Here is an 18,876-nt window from a genome sequence, read left to right as displayed (position 1 = left end):
ACTCCTTGCCCAGCATGGGAAGAAGTTGCTGTAGGGTCAGCATTTTGAATTTTGGGACAATGATGTATGTATTTAAGGTGGACAGGTCGAGAATAGGTCTCCAACTTTTTTCCTTTCTTGGAACTAGGAATAGTCTGGAGTAAAATCCTTTGCCTTGCTCTGCTATTGGCACTCTTTCCACAGCTCTCATCTTTACTAATTGCATTATCTGCTGTAGAGCTTCTGTTTTTTGATTTGGAGGCAGGTTTGGCATTCCTCTTTTGACTGGTAGAGTGTGAAAGTGGAACCGGTAATCTTGGTATATGGTTTGCAAAATCCACTTGTCTTTTGTGATGTAGTGCCAGTTTTTTAAAAATAAGGTTAACTTTCCGCCTAATGGAGCTGCTATTTGTTCCCTGGTAGGCGGATGTAGAGTTAAGTCACTGTGATTGTGCTGTTGTAGTGGTAGTGGCTGAATCTGTGCCTCTGTTGTTACCTTGCCACTGTCGTCCTCTGTAGGCACCTCCTCTGGATTGGTTTCTGCCTCTGGATCGTCTATTCCTGCCCCTTTGGGATCTTGTGGAGTCAGGAAAGGACCAATTTTTGGCAGGCCAGTTCCTACTAAACCTTGGGGGCTGAACCTGCAAGAAATCTTTAACCGTTTGAACAGATTTTGCCTTTTCTTCCATTTTCTTCATTACCTGCTGTGCAGATGTACCAAACAAACTGGTCTTATCCATGGGAGCATCTAATAACTTAGCTTTAACATGATCCGGTAAGACTTGTTCCTTCAGCCATGCATGTCTTCTTATCACTGTGCCAGTCATGGCTGATCTAAATGAAGCCTCCAGTGCATCATAGCCACATTTTAATGAATGGTTACTAACCTGTTGTATGTTATTTACCATTTCTAATACATATTTCTTATCTATAGAGTCGTCAGAGGATAGTTTTTTAGTTAACTGATCAAGCATAAACTCTTGGTATTGTATCATGTGAAACTGACAGTTTAAAGCTCTAGCTGAGAGAGTAGCTGAGGTATAAACTTTTTGCCCCATCTGTCTAAAGACCTGGCTTCCCTTTCAGAAGGAATAGGGTTTTTGCTGTGGTCGAGGCTACTGCCTTAGGCCCCTGGGATATAGTTTCGGGTCTGCAAGAGGGGCCTTGTATAGGTGATGATGCGTGTCTGGTACCCTGTAAAATCTGTCTGGTTTGGCAGGGGCTGGAGGTAAGGAATCTGGTGCTGAGCAGACATCATTAAAAGCATCGTCCACAACAGGGAGGACAGGAGGTATAGCTAAGGGCCTGTGTTGTGGAAGGTGCAGAAAAGTCCTAAGTCTTTTCTGGAGTCTGAGAAATCCTGTTGCTGCCATTGGAATTGTTCTCGCATGGCATGTAAGGTTTCCCCAAAGGAGAATTCTTCTGGTGGAGAAGCAGCTGGAATGGATTCTTCAGCATCTGAGTCTTCATAATTGGAGAAAGGAGCCTCAGGCTGGTCTGTAATATCTGAATCATCCGCAGAATCATCAGAGGACACAGGCTCGGGGCTCTGCTCTAGGTCTCTTCTCTGGGGCTGAGAGGCCCTGTCTGGGTGAGATTGAGATCCCCTAATTAAGGATATTAAATCTTCTGCCAGAGTAAGCATTTGTGAACTAGAAGAAGGCCTGGTTGAGGGGGGTTTAACAGGCACTGATTTAGTAGACTTGGCTGCTTTAGCCCTGGCAAAGGCCTTAATGGACATGGCTGCAGGAGGCCTAGCAGCACCACGTGCTGGGGTAGAGACATCCAAAGGGATGGTGTCTGATAATTCACTAGAAGCCACTGTAGTAGGTAAAATTTCAGAGGCCGATTCAAGTAAGGTAGCAGGAACCTCAGAAGTAGTCAAAGATTCAGCTGTGCTTTGAACCGTTTTCTCGGTTTCGGCCGAAACCGAGACACTCGCGGTTTGCTTTACCATGGTTTCGGCCGAAACCGTGGACCGCGAGTGTCGGTCTTTTTCTTTGCGTTTCTTAACAATTTGGGTAGTCGGAGGATCCGACGGCATAATGTACGCAAATTCAGAACCGAAAAACTGTTCAGCAAACTCCGACCGATGCCTAAGCGTTCATCGGTTGAAGGAAGCACAGGCCGAACAGGCTGCTACGTCGTGGTCTGGGCCTAAACAAGGCAAACAGTAAGAGTGGAAATCTTTATGAGGTATTTGTTTCCCACAAGTTAAACAGTTATTGACTTTTTCTGACATCGGCTGAGGCAAGAAAGAGTCCCCAACGGGGTACTTAGCTTTTAGAAGTCTTCGAAGTAGTATTCGGTAGTAAAAATCTCTGGATCCGACCGACCGGCACTTGCGAACAGCTTCTGCTTCGGGCGCCACGCGGCAAGAAAGACTGAAGAAAATGGCGTCGGCTGATGCCTTTATACCCGGAGACCAGCAGAGATGACGTCGGGTGAAGTGCGACATCAGCCGAAGCCGGACCCGGACTTTGGAATCCGGCCGACTGCAGGGCTGCCTGACGACAGGACAACCCAGTTGTTATGACTGCAGATGCATCCATGAAGGACATCTACAGGCATACAAAAAACACCACACTAAGCGAGTGAACAAATTTTCCCACAAACAGCACACACAATCCTCAGAAGGGACACATTAAGATGACTAGGGCTAAAAACCTCTAACTAAAACGGTTTTAGACCAAACTCGCATACATAACAAGAAAGACTGACACTAAAACCTCTAATTCAAACGGTTTTAGACAGCAAAAAGCAAACACAGGGACAAATAAGGGGACGGACTAGGTCCTCTAACTGAAACGGGGCCTAGCCAGTTGGAACAGCTAGTGGGATACCACAAAAAACAATCACACTACAGATTATACCCAAAAAACACCAAATAGAAATAGCTATTTAAATAGCTTTTGTTTGTAACAAATTCTCTCAAGAAGAAAAAAGGTACTTAGCCACAGTCAAGAGCAAGACCACGTCTGAGCTACACGAGCGACAAACGAGATCTGGGATATGGAGCAGTGCAGCATGGGATACCTTCTTAGCTCAGCCAATAGAAGACTTCGAGCTAGAAAAGTTTGGCAGAGTCTGAGCCGATAGTCGGCTCCGAACCCATGGGTACGAATGTAGGCGAGATTGGACTACATAACGTACTTTTAACCAATGTTTTCACATTGTGTCTAATTTGGTACAATTATTCAATTTGTAGAAGTTTTTTTTTTGTATAATTTTTGGAAATTGTAAAATTACTTTAAAATGACTAACACTTTAGAGTTTTTCTTCCTAGGCCTCCCCTGAAAATGGGCACCTACCCAGTCAGATGCTCCTGGTAATCAAAAGAAATAAAATCATTACATTTTGCCTGTTTGCTCTTTGACACACCTTAGTAATGCATTCAACAGTTCTATCCCATGACTGCCTTGTATACACTAAGTGAGACAGGCATCTGCTGACAAATTCATCTAGCTCATTTACCATAGACCAAGAAGTGCTGCAACTCAGCACTACATTACACTCTAAGCTCACATTTCACTTGCAGCAGAATGGTTGGAACAGCCCTGCCCTTAGCTCTTTAAATATGAGACTGGCACTGCCACCCTGCAGCAGAGACCATAAGTTAGTATGTTACGCCTGAAAGGAAGTAGAAACGAAATACATCTGAATCCATCATTAATCAAACAGGATAACATGTCACACAAAGTTGAGCACTATAGTTTAAAAGCAAAAAATGTAATGAGAATGAAGAAAAGCCTTACCGACTCTCCTGGCAAGGGTAACAATTTTCCCTCTGCAGCAGCAGACTTGGCCTCCTGCATGTTCTTCTCAAGGTTCCTAATAAGGCTCAGAGCAGCATCTATCTCCAAAGGTCCACAAGCCTCCTGAGCCTACAAAAAGAAACACAAATCACTACCAGAGAAAAGTAACTGTTAAACCACACTATTCTCTAGACAGTACACTCAGGAAACATTCCCACTTAAAAGTAGTGGTCACGGCTGTAGAAAATAAATGGGTTATTAAAACTTGTTACAGAACTGATGAGCAATTTATGAAAGTACGTAAGTGGGTTATAAGCAAGCTGTTAACCTAACCTCATTTAACACAATATTCCCCATTTTCTTAAATTAACAAAGTTAACCATGGTACAATGAAAACTTCAGAGCCCTACTAAAATATTTTCCTAAAAAGGACAGCAGCAGCAGCATAGTGATACATGGCTCATTTGCTAGGTATTATCAGATTATAACTCTCAACCTCTTGGCACAAGAAATCTGGACTAAGAAAAAAATAATGGGGGCACAAAGGTCCAAAAAGGACACATTTTAAACATTGCTTGTACAAACTTAGAAAACTGATGCAATAACTGATTTTGCATTATTATGCAATTCTTACAGGTATGAAGTTTAACATACAAATATCCATCAATATTTAGTGACTTCAGTCCGTAATGATTTGCCACAAAATCACAAATTTTATGACAGATCAAAAATATGAGGCAAAAATTTGAACGGTTGAGAGGTGTGGGCTCGGACCCAGACCCATAAATGCATTCTACAGTCTGTACTCCAATTCACTCACACAAAAATGGTCAGCAATAGGGCCAAGAAAATGATTAACAAAAGTAAAGCATCCTACTTAAAGGGACGCCAGTCATGACTCCTTGGCAAGCTAATGTCCTTCCTGTTTGAGTCTTTCGGCTTTTCCCAGTTAGGGGTCGTCACAGCGGAACTCCGGTCCACTAAAGACTGGTAGTGGATTTTTACGTACCGGGTTACCAGCCCTGACGCAAAACCTTCAACGAAGGCACGCTCCATTCAAGTATGCCTCCACACAGAAGACGCTCTAGCCGAGAATCGAATGGGACGTCTTGCTATGAGGCGACAACGCTACCGCAGCACCACCACCGCAGTATATGTATGGAACCAATATACTGAGTGGCAGGCCAAAAAGCCAAAATCAAAGTTAACATCCTCTGTAAGCAACCAAGACATTATCTGTTGAAGCAACTGCCCAAAGCTTTCCTATTTAACTACTTTAGGGGCAAAAATAACAACAAAGCAATGCAGTATTTTCAGACTGTCAGTAAATACTTGCTCAGTTTTACCCCATCTTTAACTTTTGACAGGCCTTGTATAAGGAAATGAAGATATGGCCAAAATAAAGTGCAGGTACAGCTGAGTGTGATGTACTGTGCCCATGGTTTAAGACATGCAACACTTTCTTCATGTCATCTTTACAACAAAATCAACCTTTATCTAACTCTGGGTGCTTTCCTTATCCACATAAGCATCTACAACTCCAGTACCCAAACAGAGGTCTTTACAACACGTCAAATCACAAAGATCCATCTCAACATTTTCCTCTTATAAAATATATGTAGAGAGCAGTGCCTTGCAAGATGAAGTTCTCCTTTTGGAAGTATGGGCACCTTACAAAGCACTATGAACACAGACGCTTGGACAAAAGAAAACAAGTCCATTCAAACAAATCCCCAAGAATCACGGCACATTTTGCAAACATCTCTCTCTAAATCACTTTAGATGACAGATGTAAAGTCTACATTGATTTCTATTGAAATAGATTTGTTTGTGGACTTTATGCATGCAAATGCCTTTTATTCAGCTAACCAGTACTTGTAGTGCAACATATTTTTGTATTGCTTTTTTTTGAGCATTGTAGGTTCTTCTCTGAAGGCCACAGCTGCAAAGAAGGTTAACTCAGGGCCCTGCTCTCATGTGATTATGGATTGTAATAAGCCCCGAAGAAAGGTTTGAGCCCTTACAGGCAACAATGGATGATACTGCCAGATATGCCACAGAATTTCTGTAACGGTACTTAACAGTATTCAATCCTGTTAAATACTTAGACTTTTTGAAGACCAGATGCTACAAATCCTCTCCCCAAGCTTAGTTCAAAGGAATCTCTGAATGCCTACAATAGTGGAGGTACAATGCGCTAGTTTTGGCTCCTTGATCACCAAGAAGCCCAAGTACTATCTGGAGAAATCAGACACCTGTTTTGGCTCTCCACTTAAAATGCTCCCTTAAGTTGCGTTTCCCAAAATGTAATATTTAATTGTGGTGGTGGGGGGGGGGGGGGGGGTGCAGGCCTGGGGATGAAGACATGTAACTTGCATGACTGAGCAAACAGACGTCTGCTTGGGAAAGCCTTGTAATCTTATATTTCTTGTGTTTACCCTGTATTACAGAAGACATGGCTCCAGTCTGCTTGAGAATGTACCCTTAACAGTGCATACGGGTTGGGTTTGAAAGTTAACTGCTCGTACGGTCAGGGATGCAGAAACAAATCTAACAAGGCCCTGCTCTGCTTGCCATTAGGCAGCACAATGAGCTGTGGAGTAAGCTGAAAACATGGAGGCCTTCATGGATAATACTGCCAAATCTCCCACTGTATTTCTGTAACACTATTTACAAAACAGTTTGATTCTGCATAATCGGTTATATTTTTAGGAACCCAGGTACTGTAAATCCAGCCCCAAGAAAGCTCATTTAAAGTTGTTTCTGAATGGCTTCATTACTAAAGGTACAAGCTGTGGGCATTCACGTCAATTCTCAAGAAGCCCAAGTACCTTTTATGGTGGCACCCAAAACTGGCTTTCTTTACTCAATGATTTAACGATTTAGGAAAGCTCAGCACCTGGAGACCCATAGCCCATTTCAGGGAGAACAATTCCTCATACATTTGCAATTAGAAACATTCTGAGGAAGATGGTATACAACCAACATAAAGGTCCTACTTTGGTGACAGGGTGTCTTCACTGTCTGTGTTACAGAATAAGGGAGAGGACATCTGGGACTTGTAGTGGAGATCCTATTCATCCTCAGAGATACAAGCAGTTTCTGTGAAGTGAAAAGAATTAACTCTTCGGTTTAGAATCTTAGGACTGAGGGGGTTGGCCAGCTTTTGGTTACGGGCTCTGTAAGAACTGAGAAAGCCCTAAGTCAGCTTAATCCATTCCAAGGAAGGAGACAGTGTGGTAGTAGAGCTGAAAAGCTGCAGACCCAGTTAAGCAGAGGACTGTACCACCAACATTTGGGCCTCAGCAAGACATCCAAGAAGGCTGCACACTGAGTAACAGTTCAACTCTGGCTCTTCCAGTGTGAAAACAGAAACTCAGCAGAGAGGACTGGTAGACTTTTGTGTTTACGAGTAAATTTCAGTAAAGAATTAACACTGACTGGTGAAGTTCTGCATCTGTTCAACAAAAAGCAATGCAACCTCCAGACATGACTCCTAGAAACCTATACAGGAAGGCACAAGACAACTGCACACAGACCTGGTTAAACTAAACAAAACAGTGATGCAGTATATTAACACAAACAAAAGGCTGGAAAAATGGAAGAAGCTTTAAGCAGATATTCAGGTGAGGTGATAAAGCTGCAAAAATCAGAGGTGGAAATGAAGGAAAAGCTGGGTGAATATGAGACTGCTCAGCAGATGAGGTTTAAAAAAAAAATACAATTAGAGGGCAGATCACATAGGGTTTATACCAAAGAAGCTGGAAGGAACAGTGCATTAATTTTATGAAAGCACAAATAAGCAACTGGACTAGTATTCCACAGCAGGAACTGTTAGCTGAAAGGGCACATTGTGTGAATGCTCCAAATCTGACAATGAGAAAGCAATCTAGACGTTTAATAGTATAGATGCAATCCTACCAGGAGATGTTGATTTTAACAAAACAGTGGCAGGACAAAATACTAAAAGTGAGAGACAGCAGAGTGTTTTTAGAGAATTATTACTCATTCTACACCAGGAACAGGAGGAGTAAATTCACTCCACTATTCAGGGAATGTCGAGATGCGGTTGTAAAATTCAAACTGATGTACCCAGCGGTCTTCAAGGTGTTCTTCCCTAGAGGGACAAAATCATTCTTGTAGTAGTACATACTAAGGAGGAAATGCAAAAGTTTGTCCAACAAAAAGTGAGCTGTGAAACAGGAGATTCTGCTGCTTCTTGTTCTCGTAATAATGACCTCAGAAAGACTGTACCTGTGAAACCTCTCTCACAAGAATATTGGAAAGGAGGAAGGGAGCAAGAGTTGACGTGAAAAATTGAGAGTACGTTGGAAATGAAGCAGACAGGACTTGGGAGATGGAAATCAACAGTAATAAAACCAGTAAATGTGGGATTACAATGCAATAATTATATTTGTGAAATATGACAGAAGAAAATTTGGAAATATTATACATTTTTAGAATTTGTTGGGACTTCTGGGGGACTCGTATATGCCCTACTTCGTGTCATTAAATGTTCGGAAAAATTCTTTGGGGAGGGGAAGAGAGGAAGGAAATTTAACTGCAAGTATTAGAAATTTTTTTTCTTAACAGTACTATTTTTGTGGTGTATATTTTTTTCTGCATGCTATAAAGTAATTTTTTAAGTGCAATGGGGATTGTACATAGGTGCTGCTGTTCTTTCTTCCCTTTTGTAGATCAGTGAGTGTGTACATACCTTTAAGAAGCTATCCAAGGGCTAGCACTAGAATATAAATACAGAGCATGTGCGAGTCTCACTGCCATTTTGAGGTTAGCTGTTGAGATGTGAACATGTATAGTGGATATAAAAAGTATACACACCCCTGTTAAAATGCCAGTTTTTTGTGATATAAAAAATGAGACCACAATAAATAATTTCAAAACTTTTCCCACCTTTAATGTGACCTATAACCTGTACAATTCAATTGAAAAACAAATCTGTTCAGGGAAAAATAAAAAAAAAAATGTACAATAAGTTGGTTGCATAAGTGTGCACACCCTTAAAGTAATACTTTGATGAAAACACCTTTTGATTTAATTACAGCATTCAGTCTTCTTGAGTACACACCTGCCATCAATTAGACAGACACTGACTAACCCCAAATGAAGTTCAGCTGTCCTAGTAGGATTAGAGCCATGGCCTTAAGCTAAATGCCAAAAAATGTATAGTCATACCCTTTGGGAAAAACAAGGTAACCCCTAATTACCACATAGGTGGTAATCCATTAAACACGGAAGAAGTTATCAGGGACCTGGGGACCCATGTTGACAGTAACCTCTTTTTTGACACTCACACTGCCAAAGTGGTTAGGAAGACCTTCTACATTGCCCACCTGATCATAAAGGGATTCACATCCAGATCAGGAGAGGTCATTGTACCCCTGTACTCTTCACTTATCAGACCAATGATTGAGTACAACGCCCCATTCGGAATGTACCTTACCCGACACCTGCAGCAGTTGGAAAGACCCCAAAAGTTCCTCACCAAAAGGATAAAGGGGCTCAAACATATGTCATACGATGCCCGACTGAAGAAACTCCAGCTCTATTCAGTCGCATACCGTCTGCTCAGAGGTGATCTGTGCCTGACATACAAGGCCATGTACAACCCAGAATTAATGGACATGCTCCACCTCAAAAAATCCAAATCCACCAGAGCCACGAGAGCAAGAGACTTAAACCTCAACACGAATATAAATAGGACGTGCTGGAGGGACAGATTCATCACCCAGAGACTCCCTACGCTATGGAACAGAATCCCAGTCCATGTGAGGCAGAGCCCCTCACTGACTCTGTTCAAGAGAAATCTTGACGAGTGGATGGGAGATTGTAGGTTTACCCCGGGAATCATCTCTGTGTCACTGCTGGACAGAGGCACAGCAAACTAATGGGTATAGTATTCTCATCCTAAGGGGTGGTGAAAGCCACACACACTCTGGCTAGGCTTATAAATGCCCTAGGGCAGATAGCCTAGTATGAACCTATGAACCTATTTACTCAGTTACCGGCTACAGCAAAAGCCAAGGTTCGCAGAGAGCTTATAAAGTATCAAAGGGATCTCATTGTTGAAAGGTATCAGTCAGGAGAAGGGTACAAAAAATTACATAGCATTGGATATACCATGAAACACAGTGAAGACCGTCATCAAAAAGTGGCGAAAATATGGGACAACAGTGACGTTGCAAAGAACTGGACATCCCTCCAAAATTGATGAAAGGACAAGATGAAAACTGGTCAGAGAGGCTGTCAAGAGACCTACAGCAACACTGAAGGAGCTGCAGGAATTTCTGACAAGTATTGGTTGTGTACTACATGTGACAATCTCCCGTATTCTCCATACGTCTGGACTATGGGGTAAGGCTGCAAGATAGAGGCTTTTTCTTACACAGAAAAATATCCAGGCCCGGCTAAAATTTGCAAAATAATACATCAAGACTTCCAAAAGCATGTGGGAAAATATGTTATGGTCTGATAAGACCAAGGTTGAACTTTTTGGCCACAATTCCAAAAGTATGTTTGGCACAAAAGCAACACTTCACATCACCAAAAGAACACTATCCCCACGGTTAAGCGTGGTGGCAGTATCATGGTTTGGGGTTGCTTTTCTTCAGCTAGAACTGGGGCTTTAGTCAAGGTGGAGGGAATTATCAACAGTTCCAGATACCAGTCACTTTTGGGCCAAAACCTTCAGGCGTCTGCTAGAAAGCTGAAGAGGAATTTCACCTTTCAACACAAAAATGACCCAAGCATAAATCTAAATCAACAAAAGAATGGCTTCACCAGAAGAAAATTCAAGTATTGGAATGGCCCAGCCAGAGCCCAGACCTAAATCCAATAGAAAACCTGTGGGATGACCTAAAGAGGGCTGTGCACAAGAGATGCCCTCACAATATGACAGACTTGGAGCGCTTTTGCAAGGAAGAGTGGGCAAATATTACCAAGTCAAGATGTGCCATGCTGATACACTCCTACCCAAGAAGACTGAATGTTGCAATTAAATCAAAAGGTGCTTCAGCACAGTATTTGTTTAAGGGTGTGCACACTTATGCAACCAGCTTATTGTACTTTTTTTATATTTTTCCCCTAACAGACTTGTTTTTCAATTGAACTGTAGAGGTTATAGGTCACAGGAAAGGTGGGAAAAGTTTTGAAATGATTTATTGTGGTCTCTTTTTATATCACAAAAAATGGCATTTTAACAGGGGTATGCACACACCTTTTATATCCACTGTATGTCCAACTTTTTCCTATATGTTTAATTCCCTAAGCTTCGTGACATCTTTTGATACTACTAGTCTCCTTTCTTGTATTACGATTTAGATGACTTCTTTCCATATTTATTACAAAGGGCTTTTTTCTTCAAATAAATCTGTTTTCCCATCTGCAAACTCAGATATCACTAGAATTACTACATTACCCTTACTCCTGTACCTATAACCAAAGCTCTTCCTGCTCTGATTACAATATGGTCCAACAGTTTTATTTCTCCATGCTTAAATACAGCTACACCCGAACACGGTTTCATACATAAATTCCACACAATTTTTATTAACCATAACAAGCTGAACTGTTCCCCTCTTTTGCACATTCAACTATTTTTAACTAACCAGACTTATATCAGTTCTTAAATTATCACACCACTGACATAGTAATCTAAGATTGTGAATTATGCTTTTCACATTCAAAGATGCAACCCCCATATCAACCTTTTCCATTTTTTGACTCCTTTGGATTAATTAATTGCATTTGTTTTTCATTTTCTGACTTTTGTTTTTCCTTCTGGAGTTTCTACCTTTTACTTTGACCCATTCTTTTTCTGGTCATCTTTCTTTCCACTAGTTTTCACATATGATAAACCTATACTTAACTGTACTTGTGTACCCTTCTAATTTTACCTATATTTTGTTCTTTAAATTCCAACTATGTTCATTATGCATCTTTTTGGTCAGTAGCATAACACAGGTGGGGGCGAAAGGGACGAAAGACCCAGGTGCAGTGCTAGGGATAGAGAGTTATTTTTTTCCTTTTATTTCATGAAATGCTAGTTCAGAAAGATAATTAAATTTTTTTCCTTTGCTCTTCGATTGAGAATCTGAGGGGGAGCATGTTATTTTAACTCCTCACTTGGGTAAGGGGGTGGGACTGCACTTTGCGGATCAGCACCAGACTCTAAATAAGCCAGCTATGGCTTTGCGTCTACTTACATGTTCCTGTTGTAACATCTTTTACTGCATTACTGTCTTCTTATCCAGATTCCTCATTTACAACTGAAATATTTTTAACACATTTGCCTTCCCCACCAGACTATTTTATCACAAGTCATCCAAAAATGTCCACTTTTGTGGCATTTACAAAATTCTGTTATATAGTTTTTCAGTGACTGTCAACACAGGAAGAATTGTAATCTCTTTCCTTTAAAAGCTCATTTGAGCCACAGATAAAAAGGCTTTAGGTTGTCCCAACACTTCAAAGTCCTCTATTTCAATCATACTAGGTATTAAATCCTGTATTTTTCTGCGACATTTAGAATCCCCTTATCCACGTATGTCTTTAATCTTTATGTCCAGAACAGAATGACAAAAGTCACAATATCCTTTTCATCATCATCCAATAAAAACTGCATAATCAGCTTTAATGTTCACATTGTTTGTTGAAAATACATTCACTCCATTGGTAACCCTGTGACTTTTTTGTCTCATGCCGATAGACATCTCCATAACAGTAAAGGCAATAATAATGCCATTAAAATGTTTTCATAAATACACAAAAAGTACAGTTTTGTACCTACCATAAATGTAGATGTCCGATAGATATGCAACTGCAGTCATAACATATGGGTTGTCCTGCCTCAGGCAGCCCTCGGTCGGCCGGATTCCAAAGTCTGGGTCCGACGTCGGCTGTCGTCGCATTTCTCTCCGACGTCAGAGCGGCTGGAGTATATAAGCATCAGCCGACGCCATCTTCTTCAGTGTTTCTTGCCCCAGATGCCAGGTGCCCTCCAAGGAAGGCTGTAATCAATTTGGAAGACAAAACAGGTTTCCAGACAAATAAATAAGCAACAGATACACCATAACAGATATCCCCAGCTAGGATAACAGGGAGAGGAGTGGACCCAAGGAATAGAGGGGAAGGAGGGAAAACCCGACTGCAGTTGCATATCTATCGGACATCTACATTTATGGTAGGAACAAAACTGTACTATGTCCTTCAAGAATGCAACTGCAGTCATAACATATGGGTTGAATACCATAGCTTAGCTGGGGGAGGTGGAAAGCACTAAGAAAAGGATGGTGTAGCTATCAATCCCTGCAGGACCGCCGAAGCAAAGCCTGCTCTGGATCTGGAATATAAAGGAAGGTTTTAGTGTTTGGAGAATGTATGCACGGAGCTCCATGTAGCAGCTTCTAGAATGTCTTTTGTAGGCACCCCTCTTAGGAATGCTGTAGAGGTGGCTGTAGCTCTGGTAGAGTGTGGTCTGATATTGGCTGGTACACTCTTTCCATGGAAGGAATAACATAATCTGATGCAATGTCCAATCCATTTTGAGATAGTCTGTTTGGAAATTGCTTTTCCTTGTACTCCAGGGGCATAAGCTACAAAAAGCTGATCAGGCTTCCTATTGGCCTTGGTTCTGTCCAGGTGTGAAGTTGTCTGTGAATGTCCAAGGTATGCAACAGTCTTTCCCCTTTGTTCTCAGGATTGGGAAAGAAAGTAGGCAGGTGAATTGCTTGATTCAAAGAAACCCTAGATACCACTTTTGGCAGAAAACTAGGGTTGGTTCGTAAGGAGACCCTGTCTCTATGAAAGGTAATGAACGGTGGTGTTGCCATTAGGGCCTGTAATTCCGAAACCCTTCTCGCTGAGGTAATTGCCAACAGGAAAGCTGTCTTCCATGAGAGGAATTGTAAATCCACAGAAGCTGCTGGCTCAAAGGGGGGTAGAGTCAGTTTTTCTAGGACAAAGTTGAGGTCCCAAGCTGGAACTGGGGCCTTTCTTGGTGGCTTGATATTCTTGATTCCTCTAAGGAATTGCCTTAAAGGATGTGAGAACACAGGTGGATCAGTGTTGTATCTAGCTGAAATAGCTGAAGCATGTATCTTTATAGAAGAATATGAGAGTCCTTTCTGTAGCATATCTGCCAAGTATTCCAGGATGAGTGGGATGTTCAATAATGATGCATCATGACCCTTGCTGGTATTCCAAATGCTGAATCTCTTCCATTTTGCTGAATAAACCTTTCTGGTGGATGGTCTGCGGGCTTCTGTTAATATCCGCTGAACTTCCTTGGAGAGAGATAGATTGAGGTTATTCATGGAATCTCCCAAGCTGTTAGCTGGAGCATCTGAATGTTGGGATGTACTGTCTTGAAGTTGCTTTGAGTCAAAAGATGGGGCCATTGGGGAAGGGCCCATTTTTTGTTGTGGCATATGCTCCGTAGTAGTGGATACCAGTGTTGTCTTGGCCAGTCTGGAGCTATTAGGATCCCTTTGGCTTCTCTGCTTTGATCTTTAGTAGTACTGTGGTCATCAGTGGCAGAGGTGGGAATGCATAAATCTTTAGGAAGTTCCAGTTGAATGAGAGAGCATCTGTTTTCCATGCTTGTGGATGATATGCCCTTGAACAGAACTTTTGTAGCTGATGATTGAGGTGGGAGGCAAATAGGTCTACTTCTGGCCTGTCCCATGTCGAGGTGAGCCTTATGAAGATTTCTGGATGTAACCTCCACTCGTGGGGGTCTAGGAAATTCCTGCTTAGGCTGTCCGCCAGCACATTGTCTTTGCCTGGAACAAACTGGGATTGCAACTGTGTTTAAGCTCAGTGATTTTTCCCAAAGATTCATTGTCAGTCTGCAAAGGGGGTAAGAATGGGTGCCCCCCTGCTTGTTTATGTACCACATGACAGTGGTGGTGTCTGTCCGTATTAGCAGGTGGCCTTGCTGAAGTTGTTGTCGAAAGGCCTCGATGGCATGCATGACTGCCAGCATTTCTTTTTGGTTGATATGCAGATGTGTTTCCTTTGGAGACCATTGTCCTTGAATACATCTGCCCCTCCATGTGCACCCCCCATCCAAGGTCTGAGGCGTCTGTGGTCATTGTTTGTGTTATTTGTGGCTTTTTGAATGACATTCCTGTGTTTGCCTGGCTTACCGAGGCCCACCATAGGAATTCCTTTTGTAGGCATGGAATAAGCGGTATGGTTGTCTCTAGGTTGTTGCTGTGCTGAGACCATAAACTTTTTAGGTACCATTGAAGCTTTCTCATGTGCAGTCTTGCTAATGGAACCAGGAGAATGCATGATGCCATGTAACCCCAGGGCCTGTAGGAATCTCCTTGCAGTCATCTGGGTGAGCTTTGCCAAACCTTTGAAATAATGAGTTAACTTCTTTTGCTTGTCTTCTGTCAGGTAAGCCATTTGAGAGGTTGTGTCTAGATTGGCTCCTAAGAAAGTAATTTGCTGGGATGGCTGCAGTCTTGACTTTTGGAAGTTGACTGTGTATCCCAGAGCTTGTAGCAATTGAATGACATAATCCAAGTTTTTTGTCAAAATCAGTTTGTCGTCCGCTTGTATGAGGCAGTCGTCCAGGTACGGGTAAATTTGGATCCCCTGGAGACTGCAATGAGCAATTACTGAAGCCAGGCATTTTGTAAACACTCTGGGCGCAGTAGATAAGCCAAATGGCAATGCTGAGAATTGATAATGCTCTGGCCCTGCAAGAAATCTGTGGTATCTTCTGCAGCTGTGTCTGATAGGGACATGCAGGTATGCCTCCTTGAGGTCCAGAGTGATCAGCCAAGACCCCTTGCCCAGCATGGGAAGGAGTTGCTGTAAGGTCAGCATTTTGAACTTTGGTACCATGAGAAAGGTGTTTAATGCGGACAAATCCAGTATTGGTCTCCATTGTGTTTCTTTTCTTGGAACAAGGAACAGTCTTGAGTAAAACCCCTGTCCTTGTTCTTGTTGTGGAGCTTTTTCTATTGCATTGATCTGAGTAAGCAGAGAAATTTGCTTGAAAGCCTCTGCCCTCTGGTTTTGCGGTAGGTTTGGCATGCCTTGTTTCCTTGGTAAGGTATGAAAGTGGAACCTGTAGCCTTGGTCTATAATGTCCAAAATCCATTTGTCCTTTGTCAATCTGTGCCAATTGTCTGAGAACAGAGATAATTTTCCGCCCAAGGGAGCCTCTGTTTGCTCTTTGATTAGCGGAAGTAGAGGAAAGTCATTGGGATTGTCCCTGTGGGGCAGGAGAAGCCCCTGTGTCACTTCTTTGGTTTGCTGGTTGCCATTGTCGTCCCCTGAAGGAACCTCTGTATTGTCCTTTTCCTCGGCCACGCCTGCTTTTGCCCCTTTGAAATCTTTCAGTATTAGGAAAGGACCAGTTTTTTGAAGGCCAATTCCTGCTGAATCTGGGTGGCTGAACCTGGAGGAAATCTTTGACTGTCTGAACTGACTTGGCTTTTTCCTCAATGGTCTTTAATACATCTTTAGCATTAGCACCAAAAAGCTTGTTCTTTTCCAAGGGTGCATCAAGAAGTTTTGCCTTAACATGATCTGGTAGAGGTTGTTCTTTTAACCATGCATGTCTGCGAATGACCGCCCCTGTCATAGCTGCCCTACATGAAGCTTCCAATGCATCATATCCACACTGAAGGAAGTGATTGCTAACTTGCTGAGAGTTGTGTACAGCCTCCTGCAAAGACTTCCTATCTAAAGGATCAGGAGAGGCCAAAGTTTTCTGTAAATCATCTAACAGGAAATCCTGATATTGAAACATATGAAAGAGACAATTGAGAGCTCTCATAGATAAGGTAGTGGAGGTGTAAACCTTCTTCCCCATCTCTCTAATGACCTAGCTTCCCTGTTGGAAGGCAAAGGATTTTTGGAGGTGGTAGCTGAAACCCCTTTCGGCCCCTGTGAAATAGTTTCTAAATCAACAGCATGGGCCCTAAAGAAATGAGAATGTGTTTCAGGAACTCTATAGTATCTGTCCGGCTTGGCAGGAGCAGGAGGGAGAGTATCAGGGGTAACACTGGAGTCAGAGTATAAATCATCCAAAACATCAAGCACAGGAGGTATAGCTAAGGGCCTGTGCTGGGGCTTTTTAAGGAAAGTACGAAGGCGCTTTCTGGAATCAGAAAATTCCTGGCCTTGCCACTTAAAATGTTCCCTCATGGAATGCAGAACTTCCCCAAAAAAAATATCCTCAGGATGGGAGGCCGAGGGGATGGAGTCCTCTGCATCTGAGTCCTCGTAGGTCTGGAAAGGCTCTTCCTGGCTATCGGAGTGGCCAGAGGCCTCAGAATCTTCATCTGAAGGGAGAGGGTCAGTGGGCTCAAACCTGGGCCTCTTATCAGGAGGAGGCTGGGACCCTCTCTCAGGATGGGCCTGGGAACCTCTGATCATGGAGATTAAGTCTGCTGCCATAGTCATGATTTGTGTCTCAGGAGTAGGCTGAGGTAAGGCTTTAGCAGTAAGGTGCTTAGTCTTGCTGGCTGCCTTAGCACGTGTGTAGGCCTTGATAGACATGGACATGGGAGGCCTAGCAGCTCCACGTGCAGGAGTTACCTTATCCACAGCAATGGTCTCGGGCATTTCCTCGGTTACAGTATCCGGAGGAAAATCAATAACTGGCGTCGGTGTGGTCTCTGGTATCAGAGGCATCGGTAATGCGGTGTCTTCGGTTCGGAGCGGTGAAATAACCACCTCAGAGGGAACCGGGGCACTCGCGGTAGGTTTTGGCGTGGTGTCGGTGGAAGACGCGGGCCGAGGATGGCGGTCCCGGTCTTTGCGTTTTTTAGGAGTCTGCGATGTCGGTAATTCCGACGGCATCTTGTAATCGTATTTTTCACCGAAAAAGTCTTCAGCAAACTCTGCCCGGCGCCTGAGAGTGCACTTATTGAAGCGAGCACAGGCGGCACAGGCCGAGACGTCGTGGTCTGGGCCAAGGCAAGGAAGGCAGTGAGAATGGAAATCCTTATGAGGTATTTGTTTACCACAAGACAAACAATTAACTTTTTCAGTAATTTCTGACATCGGCTGAGGCAAGAAAAGGTCCCCAACGGGGTACTTAGCTTTTTTGATGACTTTGGATCGAAGAATACAGGAGCTGACCGACCGGCACTTGCGAACTGCTTCTGCTTCGGGCACCGCGCGGCAAGAAAGACTGAAGAAGATGGCGTCGGCTGATGCTTATATACTCCAGCCACTCTGACGTCGGAGAGAAATGCGACATCAGCCGACGTCGGACCCAGACTTTGGAATCCGGCCGACCAAGGGCTGCCTGAGGCAGGACAACCCATATGTTATGACTGCAGTTGCATTCTTGAAGGACATCCTCTATCACCAAGAGTTTTAGTGCTCACAGACATTAATTTTTCCCCCACATAAAGCATTTACAACATGGAATATATCTTTCTTATAAAAGATTACCAGTAGTTTCAATTGTTGCAGATACTCACTCCCAACAGTCACCATTCTCTCTTCACAGTAACTGCTGAATAAGCCAATCTCACTCATTCACTATATTCTAATCTCTACCACCGTGCTGACCTGTTAAATCTTTTCTCCAAACTTGGTTGCTCCCCTTCTGATTTTCTGTCTACCATACAGAACTCCAGATCTGCTTCTTTGATATTAGCCACCATTAGGTTCACAGGTTATTAGACTAACGACTACAAAGGCCCTTACAAGCCTAGCCAAGCACCCCAAACAATTTGGGTCACGAGTATCATGGGCATCTATATGAGGAGGGGCATGTTAGTAGAGAGATAACTACAGAATTTTAAGGGGGTGTTGGGTGTGGTTAAGATAGTACTTTTGTTATGGACTGTTTCTGTCCATTAGAGACACAGGGGCCAGAATGGAGGTAAATTTACAATTTCCCATTTAATTGTCAATGTTTTGTTTGAATAGGGTCAATGATGAACTCTGTTTTACACAGACGGGGAGACTATTCCATAGTGAGAGGATACTTTGGGATACTTAGTCTCTCTAGCATCTTCTGTTTATGTCATAAGCGAAGTACAACTCTCTGGGCTCTAGTACTTCTGGTTCTGTTTATTTTGCACATGTGCAAAAAATCAATCGAGGCTGGGTCTGAAGAAGCCCTGTAAGCCACGCAAAGATT

At 42.8% G+C, this 18,876-nt stretch overlaps 1 protein-coding gene across 1 annotated transcript in view; it reads right to left on the bottom strand.

Annotated features, from left to right (window-relative positions):
• TLN1 (talin 1) overlaps nt 1–18,876 on the bottom strand; it is a 3,443,760-nt gene that overhangs the window by 1,425,259 nt on the left and 1,999,625 nt on the right. Inside the window, exon 29 of the mRNA XM_044078439.1 lies at nt 3,735–3,863. Coding sequence (XP_043934374.1) covers nt 3,735–3,863 — 129 coding nt within the window. The remainder of the gene's footprint in view (nt 1–3,734; nt 3,864–18,876) is intronic.

The sequence above is a fragment of the Protopterus annectens genome, chromosome 1.part1 (assembly GCF_019279795.1).
Source record: "Protopterus annectens isolate FY-2018-M chromosome 1.part1, PAN1.0, whole genome shotgun sequence".
Lineage (NCBI taxonomy): Eukaryota > Metazoa > Chordata > Ceratodontiformes > Protopteridae > Protopterus > Protopterus annectens.
Note: the sequence above shows the minus strand (reverse complement) of the source record. Positions and strands in the feature narration are given on the sequence as shown.